General features: G+C 35.3%; 1 protein-coding gene across 2 annotated transcripts; it reads left to right on the forward strand.

The window, feature by feature from the left end:
- Positions 1–589: 589 nt before the first annotated feature.
- LOC122046897 (protein PHLOEM UNLOADING MODULATOR-like) lies at positions 590–17248 on the forward strand. Of its 2 annotated transcripts, none has more exons than XM_042607843.1 (4): positions 590–996; positions 1991–2385; positions 2477–2670; positions 16665–17248. In XM_042607843.1, the coding sequence occupies exons 1-4, from the start codon at positions 713–715 to the stop codon at positions 17055–17057; spliced, it is 1266 nt and encodes a 421-aa protein (XP_042463777.1). In that variant the 5' UTR covers positions 590–712; the 3' UTR covers positions 17058–17248. The 2 variants fall into 2 exon arrangements, with proteins under 2 accessions (XP_042463777.1, XP_042463778.1); XM_042607844.1 differs by lacking the exon at positions 590–996 and adding an exon at positions 1182–1337.
- The last annotated feature ends 5419 nt before the right edge of the window (positions 17249–22667 follow it).

The following is a 22667-nucleotide window of genomic DNA, read 5'->3' on the forward strand; positions in this document are numbered from 1 at the left end:
ACATTTTTTTTTTGTTAAAATTAATGAAAAATTGAAAAATTTAAGTTTACTTTGGACCGACTTGGATCATGGTGGCAAAAGATGAATACGCTCGTCCTCATCGCTCCCACCAATCCTCCCAGGGCTAACACGGAGAAGGAAAATCACGGACAACTATTAGTCTTTAGAATAGTAACTAACAAATAAGGAAGGCCTTTATCTCGAGTGTGTCGAGATTCAAATCCTAGACCTGATGATGATAACATCTCATGCATTAACCATTAGATCCATCCGAGGAAACCGAATCAACTTGGATCGTGGTGGCAAAAGGCGAATACGCTCGCCCCCCAGTGCCCTCGCCAACCCGTCCCAGGCCAACACGGAGGAGGTAAATCACGGGTGGCTACTAGCCTTTGGAATAGTGACTAGCACATAAGGGAAGTATTTGCTTCAGTTTTACCGAGATTTGAACCCCAGATCTCATGATGATAATACCTTATACGCTAGCCACTAGACCCATCCGGATTCACTTTAATTGATTAAATTTTAATAAATCCACTTCATTGATTTGGCGATACGTACAAAATGGACTGGCCCAACTCACATTTACAAATCAGGCCGTGTTCGTCTCCCATTCTCTCCCCTGGTGTCCTCGCTCCAGAGTTCTGCTGCATTTGTCCTCCCCCGCTACAGATCCAACACTTCCCCTCAAGCCAGTACTTGTTCGGCGGCGATGCCCAGAACCAAGCACGGTCTCGGCCTCGTGGCGATCTCGTATGTAGCGCTCGACTACCTCCGCTACGTCTCCCCGTCGTGGCACGCGCGGCTCCAGCCGGCGTTGTGGGTGGTGCTGGCCCTCTCTGCCGCGGTGCGCGCACCCTTCTACTCGCACTGGCAGCTGGAGATCCGTTCTGCGATCCCTTTCCTCGCTTCCATGCTCTTCATGCTCGCCGCTTTTCTTTGGGAGGCTCTATCCGTACGATTCGTTACCGCCGTACTCGGACTCGATTGGCATAAGTATTGTTTGAAACATATCTAAAAGTTCTCACAGTTTTAATCTTGTGATTTTGGGTCTTCCGATGCTATTTCCTGCCGTTGTTTTGATGGAAATGGCTCAATGTGATTACCTAATTTGTAGGATAGCTCTATATATCGATGCCTTTCTTTCCAAGGCACTAAGGATTCTAATTTTCGTCAAATATGCCGCCATAGACTTGAGCTACATTTCGGAAAACAGAGACTTGATGATATATTTGTTGGAGTGCAACCGCTATGGCTTTCCTTACATGTTTGCTTGGTTCTGAGTCGCCTAATTTTATATATGTCTGCATAAAGCATGCTTGCTACTTCTCATTTCGGTAAGTGTAAGAGACTGCGTCATTAGCATAATCTTTTCTTTTTTTCTTCTTTTTTGATAAAAAAGACAAGAAGACCATTCACAATCCAACAAAATGTTATGCATGTTGTAATTGTCAATCACAGCTTCTTTCCTCCCCAAAGTTTTTGAGGCTTTTATCTAAATAAGCAATGCTAAACCGTTTTTAACAATTCTCTAGTATTTGCCTTGCCATCTCCAATAAGATTTGGATTGTATGCAGAGATCTTCTATTTCAGGCATTTGAAGCTTTGTCTCTTTATTGAGTTTGTTCAGTTTTTCATGCAAAAGTACAGTAAGTGTGCTATAAACTCTGAAGACATTGTTCATGCCATGGTTACACTCTATGCAATAACTACTTATTTAGAATAGTTGGACATCTTTTCTTTTCCATCACTATGTCGGTGGACCTTTTCTTCCAGAGTAACATTTGCTTTACAACCCAACTATTAAAGGACAACTTGCAAGAAAACCTAGTTTCTGCCCTGTGAAATGTAGAGAAATCACCATAATGTTTGGATACAATTGTTTTGAGATGTTTCAATTCCTGAAATAATAGATGTTTCAATAATTTATTGGAGGACACTTATTTTGGTGCTATGTTAAGTTCATCTAAGTAGTACTTTTAATTGGCAGATCTTCACCTCCTCTACCTGATACTGGCCAGTGGTTTCTTTTATTCCTGAATGAGAAACTTCCACGGGTTGTGGTACATTTGCTAAGAGCAGATATCATTGGGCTTCATCATTACCTAATGCTGTTTGTGATGTTGGCTTTCTCTGTGGTTTTCAACTCTGTTAAAGCCCCTGGTCTTGGTCATGCTGCAAGATATATGTTCACCATGGCGATAGGACGTCTTCTTCGGGCTATAACATTTGCTTCTACAATTATTCCATCAGTCCGACCTTGGTGTGCTGCAGTTAGATTTTCAGTACCTTATTATCCACATCCTTGGGCACAGAAATTCTATATCCCATATGCTTCTGATTCTGATGCCATTCACAAGCTAATACGAGCTGATATGCCTTATGGTTAGTTCAATCAAGATTAGAGAAGTGTTGAATTTATTTCCTTAAATCCAATGCCTAAGATTTTCATTGTATTTTTTTGCTTTTCTTTTAGCGACTGTTGGTGAATATCCCAGTGAGTATCGACCAAACTGGGGAAGGATGAGCTTTCTTATAGACATACTGAGGCCTACTATTTCAGATGGAGGTTCATGGTACAAATTATTGAAGAGAGCTAGTGGTGGCTGTAATGACCTGTTGTATAGTGGTCATATGCTTGTTGCTGTACTTACTGCTATGGCATGGATGGTACTTAACACCCTTTCCAAGTAATTTTTTTTTTCAACCAACATGATTATATGATAGTTGAACCTTCTTTTTTTATGGTAGTATGTGATAGATTCAAAGTATTTTGATTCCTGGGACGTATGGATTTTGTCATGATCAAGGTTTTAAGCTACAGTGTTTTTATTTTTATTTTTATCTTTAGCAACTTGCTGATGGAATGACTAAGTCAACTTAGACCAGATGATGGTTTCATCTGATGTCATTATCGTAATACATCCTTTTATTTTTGATCTATTCTTGGCACTTATTTTTATTTATAATGTTGCTTCTGATCTATTTAATTATTTTAAATTATGTTTGCATTTTGCCTATTGTTCCAAAAATACATATCCACCTTTCATGGGGTAGGAAATACACTGGACTGGTTTATTTCCTGTTACACTCTTTTTTTTGTTCAAGAAAGATGGTGCACATGAAAAACACAGAATTCCCCATATGTCATTGTTTTGAAGTTTAAAATGTTCATTTGTGTGTTGCTGTAATGTCATTGGGTCCTTGTTTTGTGTTGAACACATTTGCAGTAAAGGATGCAATGGGGAGTGAAAATTCATTAGCTCAATTGTAAAGAAATCCCACAGATGCAGAAAGTTGAAGTTCTCTATGATATCACTTCATGACCATAGGTTTTGTAGAAAACAATTGACTATTTGAAAGATCCTTGAACACCTCAGTGTTAGATTTGAAAGTTAAATTTACACATCAACTAGATAAAGCTTTTGAGCAATGCAGTGGAAACTACAGAGACATACCTTGAAATAAATATTAAACCTAAATCATTCTAATATTTAAGGAAATATTTCTTTCCCAACCCTATATTTAATAACACTCAAATAACTTTAGGCCCTTATTGAAGCTATTGATACCATAGAATTTCATATAGGTTTTACTCTTGTTATTTATTTTTTTTGAAAATATATCACTTGGTTTATGTCGTGTTTCAAAATGTGACATTGCTAATTTTCACAGTGGTGGCGTTACAATTGTTCAAATTAGTACTTGGGACTTCTGTTTGGGAGAGGATTTAAAGAGTGATGCCTTAACCTAAAGGGTGAACTATCAAGAAAATGGATAGGTTGTTCAATCATAATATTCTATACTTTATTTATGAAAAAACATCTAATATTTTATCAATTGGTGTCATATAGGAAACAAACTTATAACTTACTCCTTGAATTTGTTTATGAGGGGAGGAGGTTGGATTTGGGGTTTACCATTTCACCATGCAAAGTTGTAAACTATGGAGTGATGCAACAACAAGGATGAAAATTTTATAGAGTAAAATTCACAAAAATGACTTATTAACAACACCCAACAATAACCAAGCCTTATCCTACTAAGTGAGGTCGACTATATGGATTCTTCTATGTTATTGGGTTCTATCCCCTACTATATCATATTATCATCATTTATATTTAAATAAATTTTATCAAATTTTATTGTTGTTAATCAAGTCTTTTTTGGTCTTCCTCGTTTGATGTACATATTTGTTATAATTTCACATCGCCTAACAGGAGTATTTATTGGCCGTTTAAGTACATGTTCGTACCATCTTAAACATGTCTCCATAAGTTTTTCCTCAATAAGTGCAATCCCGACTTTCTTTCTAATATTTTCATTTCTTATCTTGTCAATCCTTGTATGTCCGTATATTCACTTTAAAATTCTCATTTTTGCTCATTTACTAGAGTCATAGTCCAACATTCATCTCCATATAACATAGCAGGTTTAATCATCGTTTTGTAAAACTTAAAAAAAAAGACTTATTACTCAAGAAAATCTTAATGGAAAGGTTTAGGGGATTTTTTTATTGAACAAAAAATAAACTTGTTTTAAAACCCTAACTGAGAACTTCCTTAAGACTGAGTTATTATGAGGTTTATTTGTGCAAAATTCTTTTATTTTATCTAAAAGTTTAGGAAGTGAACTAACACCTTGAGATGTTGTTGTCAAGTTTGGCTAAGGCCAATTGCTTTGTGTTTATATATTTATAATGTAGTTTTGTCTTAAAGTTTGATGGAACATATCTTCTATCTAATGTTTTTTCATTTTATGCAAATGTTTAATGGGTTCTTATATGTATTAATCTCTAATGGTCTAAACATATAACTAATAAATTTTAGTACATCTATGAAAGTCATGTCATATTAGTAAAATAGTTTTTAATATTGTTTAATCAATCATGAAATTCATTAGGGTTCATTCTATCATAAAAAATACAGGTAGTTTGTTCTAACATTTATAGATGTAAAATAATTATTATTTTCATAAATATAATTAATACTGTTGTAGACATGAAATAATTTGACTGTGAATGAGTTTGCATGGTATTCATAGAATTATAAGTGTAGGAATAATTAGTTAGGTGGTTTTTAAAATTAAGCTCATCATTTACATGCATACTATGTTGTTGGTATCCCTCTCTCCTAAAATATATACTCTCAAGTATTTAGTGGTAAATGGGGAAGTGTCTCTCATAATGCTGACTTAAAATATTGATATATATTGATAATTATAAAATAAAATAATGCGATAAATATAATTCATGAGAATATGATGATAAATAAATTAAAACGCAAAGAAAAGATGCGAATAATGATATTCCTTTTTGTTAGATGATGACTGCACTAATAAAAAGAATATATATATATATATATATAAATTTTTTTTGTTATGAATAGTATTGTGATTGTACAACAACAATTAAGCCTTTATCCCACTGGGGTGGGCTCTTTAGATCCTTCTACTCATTGGGTTCAGTCTCCTACTATATCTTCATCTATATTTAAATAATTTAATTCAGTTTTATATACCTAGCTAAGTCTTCTTTGTTATCCCTCTTCTTCTATTAATGTGCTTATTTTTTCATGGTTCGATATTGCCTAACTAGGACATTTATTGGGCTCCTAAATGCGTGTTCGTACCATTTTAAATAAGTGTTTTTCTTCAATAGGTGCAATCCAACTTTTTTTTTATCCTTTTTTTTAGCATGTCACGCCCCAGGTAGTCCCTGCCAGAAGAAATTTCGACAGCATCTCTCCTGTACGGGTGACAATCTGAGACTTTACTACAAAGCCCTGGGCCACATATACCTCGGCCAACACGGCCGGAATAATAATAATAAAATACAACTCAACAATCACGTAGTTTATATATTTCAGCCTCTAGCTGACACAACCACGTAGTTTGAAAACCACCTATTCCACTACACAAAGGAAAACGCAAAACACAACAGAGAAAACAATGCAGCGGAAAAAAAAATGCAGTAGACTAGAAGTCGATAAAATCCTCGACTACAATCCAACATCACAAGTATATAAATCAACATAGTATATCAACACAAACAAGGAACCCAAGTCTGTAAACCAAAAATCATCACGACACGAAGTGATGGGGGACTAGCGACTGGAACCTCCCGACAGCATCAACCTGAAATGGTAATATCAACGGGGTGAGTCAACTCCTCAGCGGATACCAAGTTGACATGCATAACAAACTATAACTAATAGTAATAAATATGCGTACAGTCTCCTGAGATAATATACAATGCAAAATTGAAAGAAAAAGGGAGAAGCTGTACTCACCAGCACCTCCTATCAGGATAGGTAGTCAGACCGAAAATAACATGTCCTTGTATGCATGTCAATCATATGCATCCATCCAATATGCAACAAATAAGTGCAGCAAACACAAGCAATAAATGAAATAATGCATATGATGCAAATGACATGGCCTGGTCACCCCTGACGCCAGTCAATCATCTCACACACGATAGTGAGATCGAGTGGATAGGGTTATGACAACTGTTCACTCTGCTATCACTGCTCCTGATGAGTGACCGAATGGACAGGATGCTGTCGGAGTACACCTATCCTCCTATCCCAAATCATAAGTAGGGGAGCTCAATGCTCTCATCTCCCTGAGCCAGTCCAGAGGAGGGATCCCTCCGGCTACCACGATGCGTCACACTACCCATGGGCGGATTAACGGAGCCAAACAGAGCAAATCTGTCTGTCAGCTACCACGCTGCGTCACCACTACCCATGAGTGGACTAGCGAAGTCTAACAGAGTATAAATGTCACACACCTTGCCTGATATACCAGTAACCCACGAGTGGTTGTGTGTGCAGATCCATGTAACTGGCGATGTGCTCAACAATAATGGAGCTGTCAATCGCTCAGCATGCAATCATGCGAGATGATGCATGCCACTAAGAATGAAGATCCTGACCATATCTACCTCCATGAAACATGTACCAAAATACGTGGATCAAATAATATGATCTAGGTACACAAGTTAGGTACAGTATCTAACCAGTCCAGTATATCATAAGGCATGACATGTCACTACCTCTATAACATAAAGAATAAACAGGGGCATGAATGCTAAACAGGTAATAAACAAAACAAGCTCAGAAACAAATAGTGACATACCGATGCAGATATAAACATAATTATTACTACTTGTTAAAAATCTACTGAGCATATCAACATGACATATCAAAAGAGATAAGTCAGGGTATCCACCTCAAAAATGGAGATCGTATCCGAAAGATCCCACGTCGAGACGCACGTCTTGAATCAAAGTCCTGTAAATCATAACATACAGATTTAGCTAATTACTTATACATTAAATAGCTAATTCAATCTAGTCATTAACCCTCACTAATCATAATCCAAATCATACCTAATTCAAAACATAAACCTAAGTTAACATTTCTTGCTATCTTATCTAGAAATCATCTACAACATGTATCAAATTTCTACACCTTACCTCAATTCACAGCCGCTGTTGCTGCTGGCACCAGGTGAGCTGCTGGAAATACCAGGAAAAACCACAACTCTTGCTGGACACCTCCCCACTGCTCGGAGTAAAAAGGAGATAAGGAAATCAATCTAGAAATCTATTAACTGTTACAATCTAGCAACAAATAGCTTTCGTTACGTCTTCTCTTAAATCACCAGTGCTGATCACGGATCTAGCGAAAGCAGTTATCCCCTGTCAACGTCAGAGGTGACCCGAATCCACAGTACCCAAATCAAAACTATACAGCGAGATGGATACCCACTCATCAATTAGGTGTAGAACACTTACCTCCCAAATCCTATCGCCATCAACCAGAGAGATAGAGAAGAACCGACAGCACTAGGGCACAGAGTTGGGAAGATTTGAGAGAAGGTTTCGGTCGTGGCTAGTTTTCCCCCGGAGTCTTGAACGCCCTCCACTCCGGCGATTGGGTGGCTCCGAACCAAAACTAGGGCACAAGGGAGGCGGTCGGCTGCCGATGCTAGGGCAGAGGGATCGAGGCGACTGCGGGTGTTGGTGCCGTCGGGTGGAGAAGGCGACGAGGAATTAGGGCACGACGGTCGGGGGTCGTCGTCGGCGCGCAGAGATCAGAAGAGGGGAAAATCGGGGCAGAGGTGAGGAGAACTGTGGAGGTCGGGAGAAGAAGTGCCCGACTTCCCCTTTGGCCACCCCTTTTTGTCCGCGTGGGAGGAGAAGCGACGGAACGACGCTGTCGGGTGGAGGAGCCGAAGAGGAATCGGGCACGACACGACAACGGGGAGGAGAAAAAGAAAAGGAAAAGAAAAAAAAGAAAATTTAAACTTTTCCTCGCTTAAATGGGGTAGCTTAAACAGGTTTTCCCGGGGCCCAATATTTGATCCCCTTAAACTCGTCATACGAGCTCCGAAAAATTCTCAGAAAATTTCTAAAAATTCCCTTATGGTTATTCGCCCTTCTTTCGGTATTTTACATAGCAACTTTCTCTTTTCTTTTTTACTCGTTTTTTATTGAATCTCTCTTTCTTATGCATTCTTTTTTACAAATTTCTTCCTTTGTCCTTTTCTATTGTGAGAAGGGGAGCCTTGGCGCAATGGTAAAGTTATTGCTTTGTGACCTAAAGGTCAGGGTTTGAGTCATGGAAACAACCTCTTGCAAAGAGGAGGGTAAGATTGTGTACCATGGATCCTTCCCCAGGATCCCACATGGGCGTAACTTCGTGCACCGGGTTGCCCTTTTTGTCCTTTTCTATTGTGATCACTTTTTTTTCCATTTATTAGACAACTTTATCTATTGTAAACAACTTTTTTTTAAACAACTTCCTTTCTTTTTTTCACTTTTCCTCTCTCTCTCTCTCTCTCTCTCTCTCTCTATATATATATATATATATATATTTTGCAGACAACATTTATCTTTCTTTCTTTATGTTCCTATCTTTTTTTTTTTTTAATCGAAATTCTCTTTCTTTTCTACTTTTTTTTTAATGGGTGGAACCCTCAACTATAATTAATACAACAACAACAACAACAACAACCAAGCCTTTTCCCACTAAGTGGGGTCGGCTGTATGAATCCTTTTACGCCATTGAGCTCTATCTCCTATTATATCATCATCTATATTTAAATAAATTTTATCTTGTTTTATTGTTGCTAACCAAGTCTTTTTGGTCTTCTTCTTCCTCGTTTTATATGCATGTTTATCATAGTTTCACATCGCCTAACTGGAGCATTTATTGGTCGTCTAAGTACATGTCCGTACCATCTTAAACGTGTCTCTCTGAGTTTTTCTTCAATAGATGCAACTCCTACTTTCTCTCTAATGCTCTCATTTCTTATTTTGTCCATCCTCGTATGTCCACACATCCACCTTAACATCCTCATCTCTGCAACTCTCATCTTCTGCTCATTCAGCTCCATATAACATAGCAGGTCTAACTGCTATTTTATAGAACTTACCTTTAAGTTTAAGAGGTACTTTACGGTCACATAAAACACTCGACGCTCCCCTCCATTTCACCCATCCTGCTTGTATTCTATGTAAGACATCTCTCTCAATCCCTCCATCATTTTGTAAAAATGATCCTAAATATTTAAATCTCTCGGTTCCGGGCAACTCGTCCTCTCCTATCTTAACAATTGTTTCATTACTTTTAATATTGCTAAACTTAAATTCCATATATTCTGTCTTTAATCTACTAAGCTTAAAACCTTTCCTACAGTGTTTCCTCCAAGATTCTAGCTTAGCATTTACTCCTTCACGTGTCTCATCAAAATAATATCATCTGAAACAACATGCACCACGATACTGTGTCTTGAATGTGTGCAATGAGTTCATCCATAATTAATGTAAAAGATAGGGACTTAGAGCTGATCCTTGATGTAACCCTATCTTTATTGGAAATGCTTGATTACTCCACCTGAAGTCTTTACTCTAATCGTTACATCCTCATACATATCCTTAATTAGTTCAATATATGTTACGCTAACACCTCTCTTTCTAAAATTCTCCATATAATTTCTCTTGGGACTTTATCATACGCCTTTTCTAAGTCGATGAATACCATGTAGATCTTGTTTTGCTCTCGATATTTTCAATTAATTGTCAAGAAGATGTATAGCTTATTGTCGACCTTCCAACTAACCCAAATTGATTTTATGTCACTATGGTCTCCTTCCTTAATCTTTTTATTACTTTTCCCAAAGTTTCATAGTATGACTCATTAGTTTAATACCCTATAGTTTGCACAATTTTGTACGTCTCCCTTATTCTTATATAAAGGAACTAGAGTACTTATCCTCCATTGATCGACATTTTTTTTGCTTTCGATATCATGTTAAATAATTTTGTAAGCCATTCAATACCTTGTTTCCTAAGCACTTCCATACCTCTATCGGAATATCATCTGGTCCTTTTCCATTGTCATCTCATTTAAAACTTGTTTACTTCTGAAGTTTGAATTCTACGATAAAAATTAAAATTTCGATGCTCATTTGACCTAATTAAATTACCTAAGTTAAGTTGGTCTCCTAAACCTTCATTAAAAAGTTGATGAAAATACCTCTTCCACCGCTTTTTATTTCTTCATCGTTACTAATACCCTATTACATCCATCTTTAATATATTTTATTTGGCTAAGATCTCTTGTTTTCCTTTCTCTCACTTTAGCTATTCTATAAATATCTCTTTCCCCTTCTTTTGTATCCAATTTTTGATATAACCGTTCAAAAGTTTCATTTTTTGCTTCACTCACTACTTTCTTAGCTTCTTTCTTGGCTATTGTATATTTTTTTAAGTTTTCCTCGTTCTTACAAATATATAATTCCTTATAAGCTATTCGTTTTTCCTTCATTTTCTCTTGTACTTGCTCATTCCACCACCAAGATCCTTTACTTAGTGGTGCATGTCCCTTTGACTCACCAAGTACACTCTTAGCTACTATTTTCAACTTTGATACCATCTTATCCCATGTTGTATTAGAGTCATCGTATATTTCACCTAATGCTTGTACTTCTACCTTCTCCTTAAATATATTTTGTTTCCCATCCTTTAACTTCCACCACTTAATTCTAGGAATTATATATATTTTCTTCTATTGATACTATGTTTGAGGCGTATATCCAACACTACTACCCTATGTTGGGTAGTTAAGCTTTCTCCTGGGATGACTTTGCAATCTTTACAAATCTTTCTATCCTTCTTCCTAACCATAAGAAAGTCAATTTGCGATTTATTATTCCCACTTTTGAATGTGACTAAGTGTTCTTCTCTTTTCTTAAAAAACGTATTAGCTAATATAAGGTCATATGCTATCGCAAAATCTAATATAGTTTTCCTTCCTCATTTCTAACTCCCATGTACTCTGTCATATTCCTCATTTTTCACTCCGATATGCCCATTTAGATCACCTCCTATTAAAATCATTTCATGTGGTGGAATATTTTGTAATATTTCATCTAAGTTCTCCCAAAACCTTGATTTGGTAGCTTCATCTAATCCTACCTGTAGTGCATATACGCTAATTATGTTCATAGTTTATTTCGCTACTATTATCTTAAGAGTTATAATTCTATCATTTATTCTAACAACTCCTACAACTTTATCTTTTAATAAACTATCTACAATAATATCCACTCCATTTCTTGCTTTACTCTTTCCAGTGTACCATAATTTAAAATCCAAGTTCTCTATCATCTTTGCTGTTTCGCCTGTCCATTTTGTCTCTTGTACACACAAAATACTAATTCTTCTCCTAATCATCATATCTACTACCTCCATTGATTTATCAGTGAGAGTTCCTATATTCCATGTTCCAAATCTTAGATTATTAGTTTTCCTATCATATTTGTTCTTATCTAACCTATGGTGTGAGAACTCTTGCCTATTTAACACTACACCCAAGTTCTCATGGAGATGTAGCGGTCCTTGCTGAGACGTTACAGTCGGACCCTGTAACGCGAACTCTTGCATATTTATCACTACACCCGAGTTCTGGAGATGTAGCGGTCCTTGCCGAGACGTTACAGTCGGACCCTGCAACGCGTTCCTTCCGGGGAACAACCTAGCATTAGCACAATAGTTTAATGGATTCATTCATGAAATTTTGCCATAGTTTGACGCTGGCTGGCAACCTAACGCAACTCTCCTCCTTTATCCGGGCTTGGGACCGGCCATGACTGGTCATCATGGGCGGAGTTCAACTATAATTAATCAAATAAGAAAATTAGGAGACACTGTCTTTGTTGCATAGATGGGACTAACTTGCTCTTTTTTAGGCGAGGTAATCTATGTTAATAGCAAATCATACTAGTGTCCTTAGATGGTTGGTGTGCCATTTGTTGAAGTTTGTTGAAAAGTGAGTAAGGAGGCTAATAGAGTACAGAGTTGAGGAGAGGGTGTGGAAGTTTGGTTAGAATCCAATAGAAGGAGAGCAATAGTGGAAGTGGAAAGGTGTGAATAAGGGTGATGGTGAAGCTTGATGATGATGATGATGATGAAGAATGGAGGGATAACAAATACCGAAACCGAACCACTAGGTTTCAACTTTAATATCAATTGACACAACACCAAAATTGAACCGTCGAATCACTCAGGAACTAGGGATGAAATTGATGAAGAGAAGGGGATAAATATTTCAAAGAGAAAATAAACGTCATTAGAGGAAAATTTTCACAAAGGAAAGAAGTCAAGGCAAGAATTAAAAGAAAATTTGTAGTAAGTTAAAAGTATCTAATTTATGAAATCGTAATCCCTTTTCATATCTTTACAATAAGATATTCCAATAAAAACTCTAATTGATTTTTTTTAAAAACTAACTAATCTTTAAATTCTCTAGTTATTTTCTAAGAAATAAAATAAATTATAAAAAATTGACAACTTGAACAATTTGAAACTTTTCAATAATATATTAAATGGAATTTAAAATTTTGAGTGCATTATCTTGTCCATCTTAAAGTGTCTTGCTAAAGCACTTGAGCTTAGTTCTTCAACTATAAAACCTCAAATGCTGTTTTAATAATACATGCGTGGACTCTTAAATATTTGTGAAGTGAATCTAATCATATTCTTATTTTGAATATCTTAAAAATTATCCAACAATCAAAACACGTGGGTACTCATCCTTAAGATGCTCAAATCGTTTTGCCCTTATATTCATCTAATGATAGGTGGCCACAACTTAGCTTAGTATATCAATGAATTTATTATCCTTTTCAAGAATGTGTTTTCTAATAAAAGTATAATTTTGGAGGAAATTGAAACCATCTAGAGTGCTTAACACTTAGCTATTTTTGTCACTGGTTGAAAATAAGAGCTTGTGGTTAGAATGCAGTATCAACTCATTTGAGCATATATAGTAGCATTAATGCCTTAGGAGCTAGATAGTAATGTAAAAAATCTTTGCTATGATTACAGTAGCATTGTTGTGTCTCATTTAACTTTCTACTAACGAAAAGCAGTGGGATACCGTTCATAGCTTTCAGTGACTTTCATTTGTATGCCAGATGCATTATAAGCTTCCTTAAATAGTTTTAAGAAGCCAACATGTTTAAGAACAAAGACCTTAGTCATCATTTTCCTTAATTTCTTAAAAGACTGTATAGGCTAGCCAATCTAATTCAGCTTTCCTTTCTCAAAACAATTTATGAAAATAGCTATAATGGTTCTAAAGTTCCTAATGAAGCATCTCTAAACAGTCATGAAAGCATCAGGCTTCTTGGACGGTGTTGGGCTTTGACCAACAAAAGTTTTTCTAACTTTGCTAGGATTTGTAAAGATGCTCTATGGAAAAATGGTAAAGGCAAGGGTTGTGAAAATGAGTGCTTCTTCAGACTAATATGTTTTCATTTTGAAGGGTTTCAAATCCTAATTTAATGTGTTCTAAGTGGGTATCTTGTGTGTTCTTGTATATCAAAATACATAAAAATAGATTACTACGAACTATCTTGTAGGGTTTTAGGACTTGTTTCATTATCATCATGAATGTGCTTAGGATATTCAAAAATCCAAATGACAGAGCTAATTATTCATACGACCAAGGTTTGATAAAAGTTGACATGACAAAATACCCTCTATAATTTTGTGCATTTAGGTTTGAGGTTAGCTCGCTTATGATCAACAAATAAGTTGGTTAGGTCTGGTTGTGTATGCGTTAGCCATGCTTACTAGTATATATAGATATTTATTTTAATAGTAATCAGTAAAGAACTGGAATCTAGCAATCCCTTGAAAATGTTCCTATTAATATAGATATTATTACATATAGTTAACCATATAAGCAACAAATATATAGTTTATAAATATATCTTATTAAGTTATTATTATTATATATGTTATCTCTATTCTAATTTTATATGGTTTAAACACATACATTGTTATGAATTTATGGCTTGCTTAACTCATTTAATTAACAAGTCATCTCACATGACCCATCTATGACATGTATAACTCATTTAATTGAAGGGCCATTTAACAACATGACTTGTGCAATCCTTTTAAATAGACAGATCGAGTCAAGTCAACTAGGCATTTATAGATTTTTGACTCGTATATAAAAGGTGTCAAGTTTGTTGACCCCATTTAGTAGGATAAAAACTTGGTTGCTGTTGTATATAAAAGGTGTCGGGTTTAAGGGTCCAACAAACCCAACCCATTGAAAATCTACCAGCCCAAATTGCCACCAGCAGTTCTACCATCCTATGTTTTAAAGATAGTTTTCCATTCATCATCAATCCAATTCTAATAAGTAATACCCATTGCATATTTGAATTTTCTATAATCATTATGCTAAGTCATCAAATTTAGGATATCATTGAGTCTAGGTGACAGTACAAGAACTTTTGCTAATAAGTCCTTCAAATGTCCTTTGATTTCCTTATTTAGTTAAAACCTTTATTGTAAAAATAAAGATTATATGCTAGTGTGAGATTTGATAATTTAGAATTTGAAAGGTGTTAAACTATATGCAAAATTACCAAGTCATCAGAAAACACTTAAGGGTTATATCGTTTCATGTTACCTAAAATCTTCTTAACTATAGAGGATGGTCCTCTAGTGTGCTACTATGTCAATCTTAATGTGTTAAGCTACCAAGACAAACTTTATGCCTGAATCATTCTTTTCCTTTTCCTTTTCGAATTGTCATTGGGTAAAAAAGCAAAGGGATGGACTCAAAGATCGAGCTAATTTCTTGCTTGGGCTTTAGTTCAATCAAATTAGCTTTAGTATGTTCAATCTGATATTTTTTCCATTGTGTTTGAGAATATATTTGTTGTCTCTTCTATAGTTGGTTCCAATTTGTCAGAAAGTAAAACTACAAAGGATAATACTGAACATTCATGGAAGGACATTGACCAGAGGGAATACAACCATGAAGATATTCTCTTTACTTTACATGGTAACCTGTATTGAGACCACTTGATACAGCGCCGAACAGAAAATCTCACTTAAAATCTCACAGATGACTCTTATTAAAGTTGAATGATACTTGAAAGTTTGGGGATCTTTTTTATAGAACAAAAAAGACTCATTCTTCTAACCTATTCTCCTTAAAGTGGGGTCTAATTTTATTTACTTTACCATAACTTGTGAAATGTAATAATGGATCTTTACAATAAACTTTAAAGCAAATTAAAACATAGAGAATAAAATCCAAAGGCTTGTTCTCTGGGCCTATTCTCCTAAAAGTGGGCTTTAGTTTTACCTTCTTTACAAAACTAGTGATTTATAATAATTGATTTTTATAATTGAACTTTTAAAGCAGATTAAACCATGAAAAATAAATTATCTGTATTCAAAATTATTTACTGCATTAGTGAGTAATTCTAAATGCTTGTTGTGTAAGTGTAATTCCATAACCACTATTGTTGTTCCATTTCCATTCCAATACTCAGGAAATTTAATATCAAAATTATTAGAATAGAAAAAAGTATGGCAGTCATTTTGATTATACAAATTTGAGAGTGAAAGTAGTGTCATTTGAACTGGATATAGAATTAAGTATGAGTAGGTCATGGTTCAGAACAATTGAAGTCGCTAGTATAAGAATCATGAAGTATTTAAGAAGGCATTATAGTCATCTCTATTGATATCAAATCATAAGACACGAGATTATAAAACAGAGGTACCAACAAAGTTCATTTAAAATTGTTTCTATATGTGTTCCCTAGTGAACTACTTTCTTGGGTAGCAGTTTTGCCCAGTAAATAAGGCCCCTAGCATTGCAAGAAGTACCCTTTCTAAAACTGGACAAAGTACAAGAAAGAAGACAAATCCAACTAAAATATCCAAGTAAACTAAAATGTTGAGTTTAGCTGATCAAGAAAAGGAAAAGGCTGATAAAATCAGTAGTCAAGTAAACTAGGAGATTTGCAAAGATTCATCTGTAAGAGTTTGAACTGATCAATCTTTAGCAAAACTAAGAGGGTGTGGCAATTGTAAATACTTGAACTACTTAAAAATGTGATCCATTGTACTTCACATCTTTTGATAGATTAATATACTTTTATACTCTTCCAATTGGTGAAGTTTGATCAAGTGGCCATTAAAATAAACATGAAATTAGCTGTGTTACTACAAATTAAAGCAATTTTAACCTCTTGAGTTACAGATTTTTTTGGACATTTTTTATGGTTACATCTTACATGTATGCTAATCTAATATATTATATTTCCTGTTGTAGGAAGCATATGGTGGTTGGACATCAATTCTGATGTGGTTCTTAGTCTTGCATAGTGCCCAGAGAGAGATCCGGGAGCGACACCATTATACTGTGGATTGTGTTGTGGCAATCTATGTTGGTATCATTTTATGGAGGATGACTGGTTTTATTTGGTCCTCCAAAGATGCATCCAGAACCAAAAGACTCAACAAGCTTGATGAGGTTCAGAACAGATTGATTCATGCAGCAAAGGATTCAGACATAGATGAGATCAGAGAGCTGTTGAAGGAGGTGGAGATGGCAGGTCATGAAAGGAAGGCTTCACAATGGGTTATTTGGTTATTTGCGGTCATTACTATTATTTTCAGCCTCTTTGTAGTGTTGCTAGCCTTTATATTGACCAATGATGGATAATCTCATCGATTCCTTTGCATTAGTTGTTGTAACCTATGTTGCATCCGACCCTAAATATTTGAGACGCAAGGCTTGTTGTAACCTATTTCACACTCCATTTTGTATCAAATATTGTAACCTATGTTGTACTTCTTTTTGGGACTTGAAATTATTGTGCTAAGGAAAGACTGACATGCTTGAGGCTTTAAATATGCTTTATTACTATATTGATATGACATATTAAATAGGTACTTATTTTGGATTTGGAGACATTTTATGTTCTATGAAAGTGAAGCTTCCATTTGTTGATACCAAGGTAGGAAACCCTATAGATGCTTTGAGTTGTGCACTTTGTTCTTTAAGTTCTACAACTTTGAATTTTTTTAGAGTTGGCGTTGATAAATCTTTTTAATTCTGTAATAAAAGCAAGGAATCGCTCGCTGTAGCACTTATTTTATTTTAATTTTGGATAAAAGTAAATATGTATCCAAGTAAATTTTACCAGCTCCATCAAGTTCATACAATTACACAATCAATCCCTCACAACTAATGTCTCTTGAGGGCTTCATATATATATAGTTTTTCTAAAGAAGAATATTAGTAAATTATCTATTTAAAAATGATCTAAGATATTATGGGTCTTAAAGCAACAGTCGTTATACTGTGAATGAAAGAACTATTTGAGTTTTTTTTTCCGTGTATCGGTTTTGTTTTGCTAAAAAGAAAAAAGTTTTCAACGAATAATATTCACCTCCTCTTCTATCGTACAATTCAATCCTACAAAATAAACATTTAAAGATTAAGACTTGATAGATAAACACGGTTAAACTAGAATACAAAGTATGTGTTGGATGATTTTGGCAGAGATAGAGGGGAAATATTTTGAATTTATAAATTTAAATTTAGTTTTATCTGTTGAGTGACTTAATTGGATAATCTCAAACTGTCAGTCGGGCTGGTTCGATCAAGTCCAAATATGCTGAGTGCCGAGTCTGAGTTAGTTGAGTACTGAGTCTGTCGAGTGCATCGAGTAGCAGAGTGGATGTTGGGTGATCCTGAATGGAAGTTGAGTGCTTCCAAGTGGATGTCAAGTGGAAGCCGAGTGCTCCCGAGGGCTCCTGAGTCAGAAAAAGATGTCAATGCTTGCTTTAAGCAGTTTTCTTAAAACAAATTCGCCCCATCTCCAACTGTGCTTTGAGGTTATGTGGATCGTTTGTTTCCTAGAATACAATTATTAATGTGTGCACTTATGTGCCAAGACACTCCTTATGTACTTTATGGATAATTATTTTATAATGACAAATATTTATCATTAATTATTTACTTTTCTGTACATATATGATTAATTAATGAGTATATTAATCTGAAAATAGTTCTTGATCGGATAGATATCTAGAGGGGACATGCATATCTAGATCAACGCTGAGTATGACTAGGTAGAGATAGACCGAGGGATGGATATCCAAGTTGTATTTGGAGGTGCCTTGAGTTTAGAGGTACACTGGACACGACCCGCTTAAGAGGAAACGACATATTAAGCATCATTGGTCATTCCTCTTACGAACGAGTGTAACTAATCTTTTGACTTGAGACCTTCATTTATTCTATACGTCGAGTTATATGCTTTGACACCGTTAAAAGCAGTCTTTAATTAGATTGTGATTAATACGGTAGTTGGGTATATGGCGAAACGTAGAGAGAATAATGTTGAGTCAATAGAGGATTCATCGCTCTCTTGGATTAGAAGTTGACATCCTGACCGCTTGATAGAGATATTAGTGACTCGAAATCCATGTCCATGGGAGGAATGATTTATCATTCAAGAGGAGTCTATTATATCTTGGAAATCAAGTAAAATAATTAATTTAGTAATGATGCATAATGTACCGAATTAATTGGGATATAGGTTTAGATGAAGAGATTGAATTACACAGTAATCGGTTCATGATGGTTTATAGTTTATGACTGATATTAATTTATCACGTTGGGTGGCTAAAAATTATTGCTAAACGGTTACCTTAGTCTGTGTATGGATTTACACTGCCTTTGTGTATAAAACCTAGAGGGTCGCACGCATAACATATAGACATGAACAATAGTATTGGAAGTTAGTCGAGATCAAAATCAAATATAGATTTATTTGATACAAAGAAGAGAGAACTCGAATAGCCATAATTATGATGATTAATGGAGAATTCGAAAAGTCATCATAATGCTAATTAATGGAGAAGTTGAAGAGTCATCATAATGAAGGTCTGAAAAAATTATAGAGGCTATAACTCTTCATCTTCCTAATTAATGAAGATCATAAATGATGAATTTATTGAGAACTTAACTTTTCGTATTCCTTGGAGACTATAAGTAGACATCCTTGGAAAGATTCAATAGAAGAATTCCTTCTCTCAATTTCTCCCTCGTCAACTTCTTCTTCGCTTTCTTCTATCGGAAAAGATCGGTAGTGCTTCCAAGATTTTGTTGATTCAAGAGGCTAGCACCTAACGGATCATATCAAGTTTGTGATCTAATGCATGTGGATATCGCTAGAGGAGTCACATGTGGGACTCTTATCTGTCTGTGATATCATTCACGTCTATCGAGGACTCGAGGTATGTTTTTATGTTATTTTGTATTAAATTATATGTACAACGAAAAGATCCATGATTTAATATATGCCTTCTGTTGCGCTCCGAACTTAACAACAACGACACGACAAACCATGATAACCACCAAGCATTGGTGGATCACGACGAACTGAGAGTATACCCTCAAGACCATGGTCTCCTTATATAGGAGCATCATCCCTCATTTGAATTGAATGTTGAGTAAGATCATTTAATGTCAAGGCATAATGATAGTCGTTGACCATTGAATGTTAGTTGTTTCACTTGGATAAATTTTTTTCCTACCGATTCGACATTCGACGCACACATGTCTTGCTTACACACGAGTCAACTTAGTTCAGTGTAATCCGGGTCCTAGATTTGTACTCCCTTGCATATATACACACTTGAGAAAGAGTATCTCCCCATGCATTTATTCACAACTACAATGCATATGAAATAATATAAACCAATCATAATATTCTAGAGCTACCAATATGAGACTAAAATTTCCATGCACAATGGAGTTTTCTCTATCCACCTTTTGATTCCATTCATATTTCCAAGAAGTGGAAAATAAACTAATTTTATTAAACACAACCAAAACCTAATTAAATTCTAAGTAGGATATGCAATACTTTGAAGAATACTTGAACAAACTAGCATGCAAAAGTCAATAAGTATTTAGCACAATTAACCTGCAAGATCTAAATAAATTTAAGCAGAATTAATGTGCAAGATCTAAGGGAAAAAATTAGGATTCTTATTAAAATTTCTCCTTTCCTTAAAGTCTATGGAGGTGAAGAAAATCTTTTACAAGAATCAAAAGTTAAGCAAGAATAGAAACAAAATATAACAACTTGAAAACTAAAAGTTACAAGATCAAAGTTGTTGCTAATCTTTAAGCACAAGAGCATAGTTTCTAAAGCAAGAATTCTTAATTGATTGTTATAAAGCTCCTACTTTTATAAAGCCTCGTCGAGCTGACTTGGCACCATTCCTATCAATCGGAAGCTCTTTTTGATCGTCTGGAGCTTGCTGACGTAGTTGTAAACTTTATCCCTTCAATAATATTTTCGCATACTCCGGTTGCCTAGACTCTCTCCGGGCGCCTAGAGCATGATCAAACTCTAATTTTGACGGCCTCCTCCAGATCATTGGATCACATTGTCTCCGATCGCCTGGAAGCCTTCTCTAGTCACCCGAACGTCGAGGTTGCCTCGCTCCTTACTCTTGTCGCTTAGATGCTCTCGACTTCGTCAGTTGAGACTTATCCTAGCTAGTTACCTGAAATCCAATCTAATCGCTTGAATCGTCAAGTAGCTCGTTGCACGATAAACATTAATAATTATGAGTAGTAGTAAAATAAGTAGTTCACATTGTTAGTATTAGCTCTGGTACCAATTATGAAATGATTGTAAATGACTCCTTTTATATCATATTTCATTATTAATAAAGGCAAAGCTGGTTATTATATTTACTTCAATTCAGTGCTGAATGAATAAGTATAATAATATCCTAAAGTAGGAGGTTCTAATTTGCAACATATCAATTGGTTGAATTGATAGTGAGATATTGTAGATATACATATAACACTACTCTTAATTATTCCTAGTCAATCATTAATATGCAAGGACAATATTAATGCGTTGAGACTAGCATGTAGGTCAACAGATGACTTAATCTCACAAGTCATGAATATGAGATATCAGGTTGACACATGAGTATATATTAGAGAATATATACTGAATGACCCGCTATGAGAATGTTTCATGGATCGTTATATGAGTGTCATAAACATTCTCATGTGACTATTAGTATGAATGGTCCTTAGACCTGAAGTCACTACGGTTCCCTACATAAGGAGTTGTATACTTTGGTATCGATAAACGTCACCCGTAACAAGGTGGATCATAAAGTCGATCACTGGGTATGTAATAAGTTATACTGAGGGATGTGAGTGATGTAGATGAGATTTATCCCTTCCATATAACGAAATTAATATATGTGGGCCCTTTGATTAGTAGAACACAAGAATGCATGACTATGCTTAAATGAGTCAATATATGATATTGAACTTATTTGATTGAGTGTGTCTACTTAGAGATCAAAAAAATACAAAGATTGATAAGAGGATGATACGGTATATGCCTCATTGATCAATCTAGATATCAAGGATTGAGTTATACAAGATAATAACCATGGAAAGGTTAAGTTGGATCTCGACATTCTCATCACTTGGGTAACAATGATGCCTTGCTAGATACCACTCATTGCTTATGTATTTAAATATTGATTTGGATACATTGCCAATGTTACGAGAACCTATTAGGTCACACACAAAGAACAAGTCAATGGAGATAGATTCATATGATAGATCATTTGCTTAAATCTAATTTAAATTAGACTTGTTGAGTTAAACTCAATTGGATCCAACTATTGGATTGAGTCCAATTTGAATTAGACTCATTGAGTCAATTGGATTGATGATTAATGAGTTGGACTCATTAAGTGATTTCATGAATTTGAATTCATGAAGAAAGAGGAGTGTACAACTTGAATTACTCATGAATTGGATGCATTGGATGAAGAGTGAACAATTTGAATTGCTCATGCATTAGATAAAGATAAATATTAATGTCAATTAAGGCAATTGACATTAAGGCATAAGACAATTTCATGAATCTATAAAAAGAGATTTTTGGATTCATTTTCATGATGAATTTTTAGTGTTCTTGCTCTTCTTCCTTCTCCTTTCTTCACTTGGCCGAAACTTCCAAGAAGGGTTGCCAGTACAATCTTTGGTTGTTTCATTCTCCACTTTGTGAGTTTATGAGACAAATAAGGCTTGTTCGTGTGGATACCATAGAGGTGCGATCACTTGATCATGCTAAGATCCGCATCTAAAGAAACGTTACTGTTGGGATTGCGAAGGACATGCAACAAAGGTATAACCCCCTCTCAAGTGTATGGTTTCCTTTCGCATGAATCTTCTGAAGGAACTAGATGTTTTCCGCTGCACTTTCGCATG

The sequence above is a fragment of the Zingiber officinale genome, chromosome 2B, assembly GCF_018446385.1.
Source record: "Zingiber officinale cultivar Zhangliang chromosome 2B, Zo_v1.1, whole genome shotgun sequence".
NCBI classification, from domain to species: Eukaryota; Viridiplantae; Streptophyta; class Magnoliopsida; order Zingiberales; family Zingiberaceae; genus Zingiber; species Zingiber officinale.

Excerpts from the sequence above, each read along its gene's own strand:
- LOC122046897 (XM_042607843.1), top strand. The coding sequence starts at position 713 with ATGCCCAGAACCAAGCACGGTCTCGGCCTCGTGGCGATCTCGTATGTA. Across the intron at positions 997-1,990 it reads CTCGGACTCGATTGGCATAA|ATCTTCACCTCCTCTACCTG; the intron begins GTATTGTTTGAA and ends TTTAATTGGCAG. Across the intron at positions 2,671-16,664 it reads TTACTGCTATGGCATGGATG|GAAGCATATGGTGGTTGGAC; the intron begins GTACTTAACACC and ends TTCCTGTTGTAG.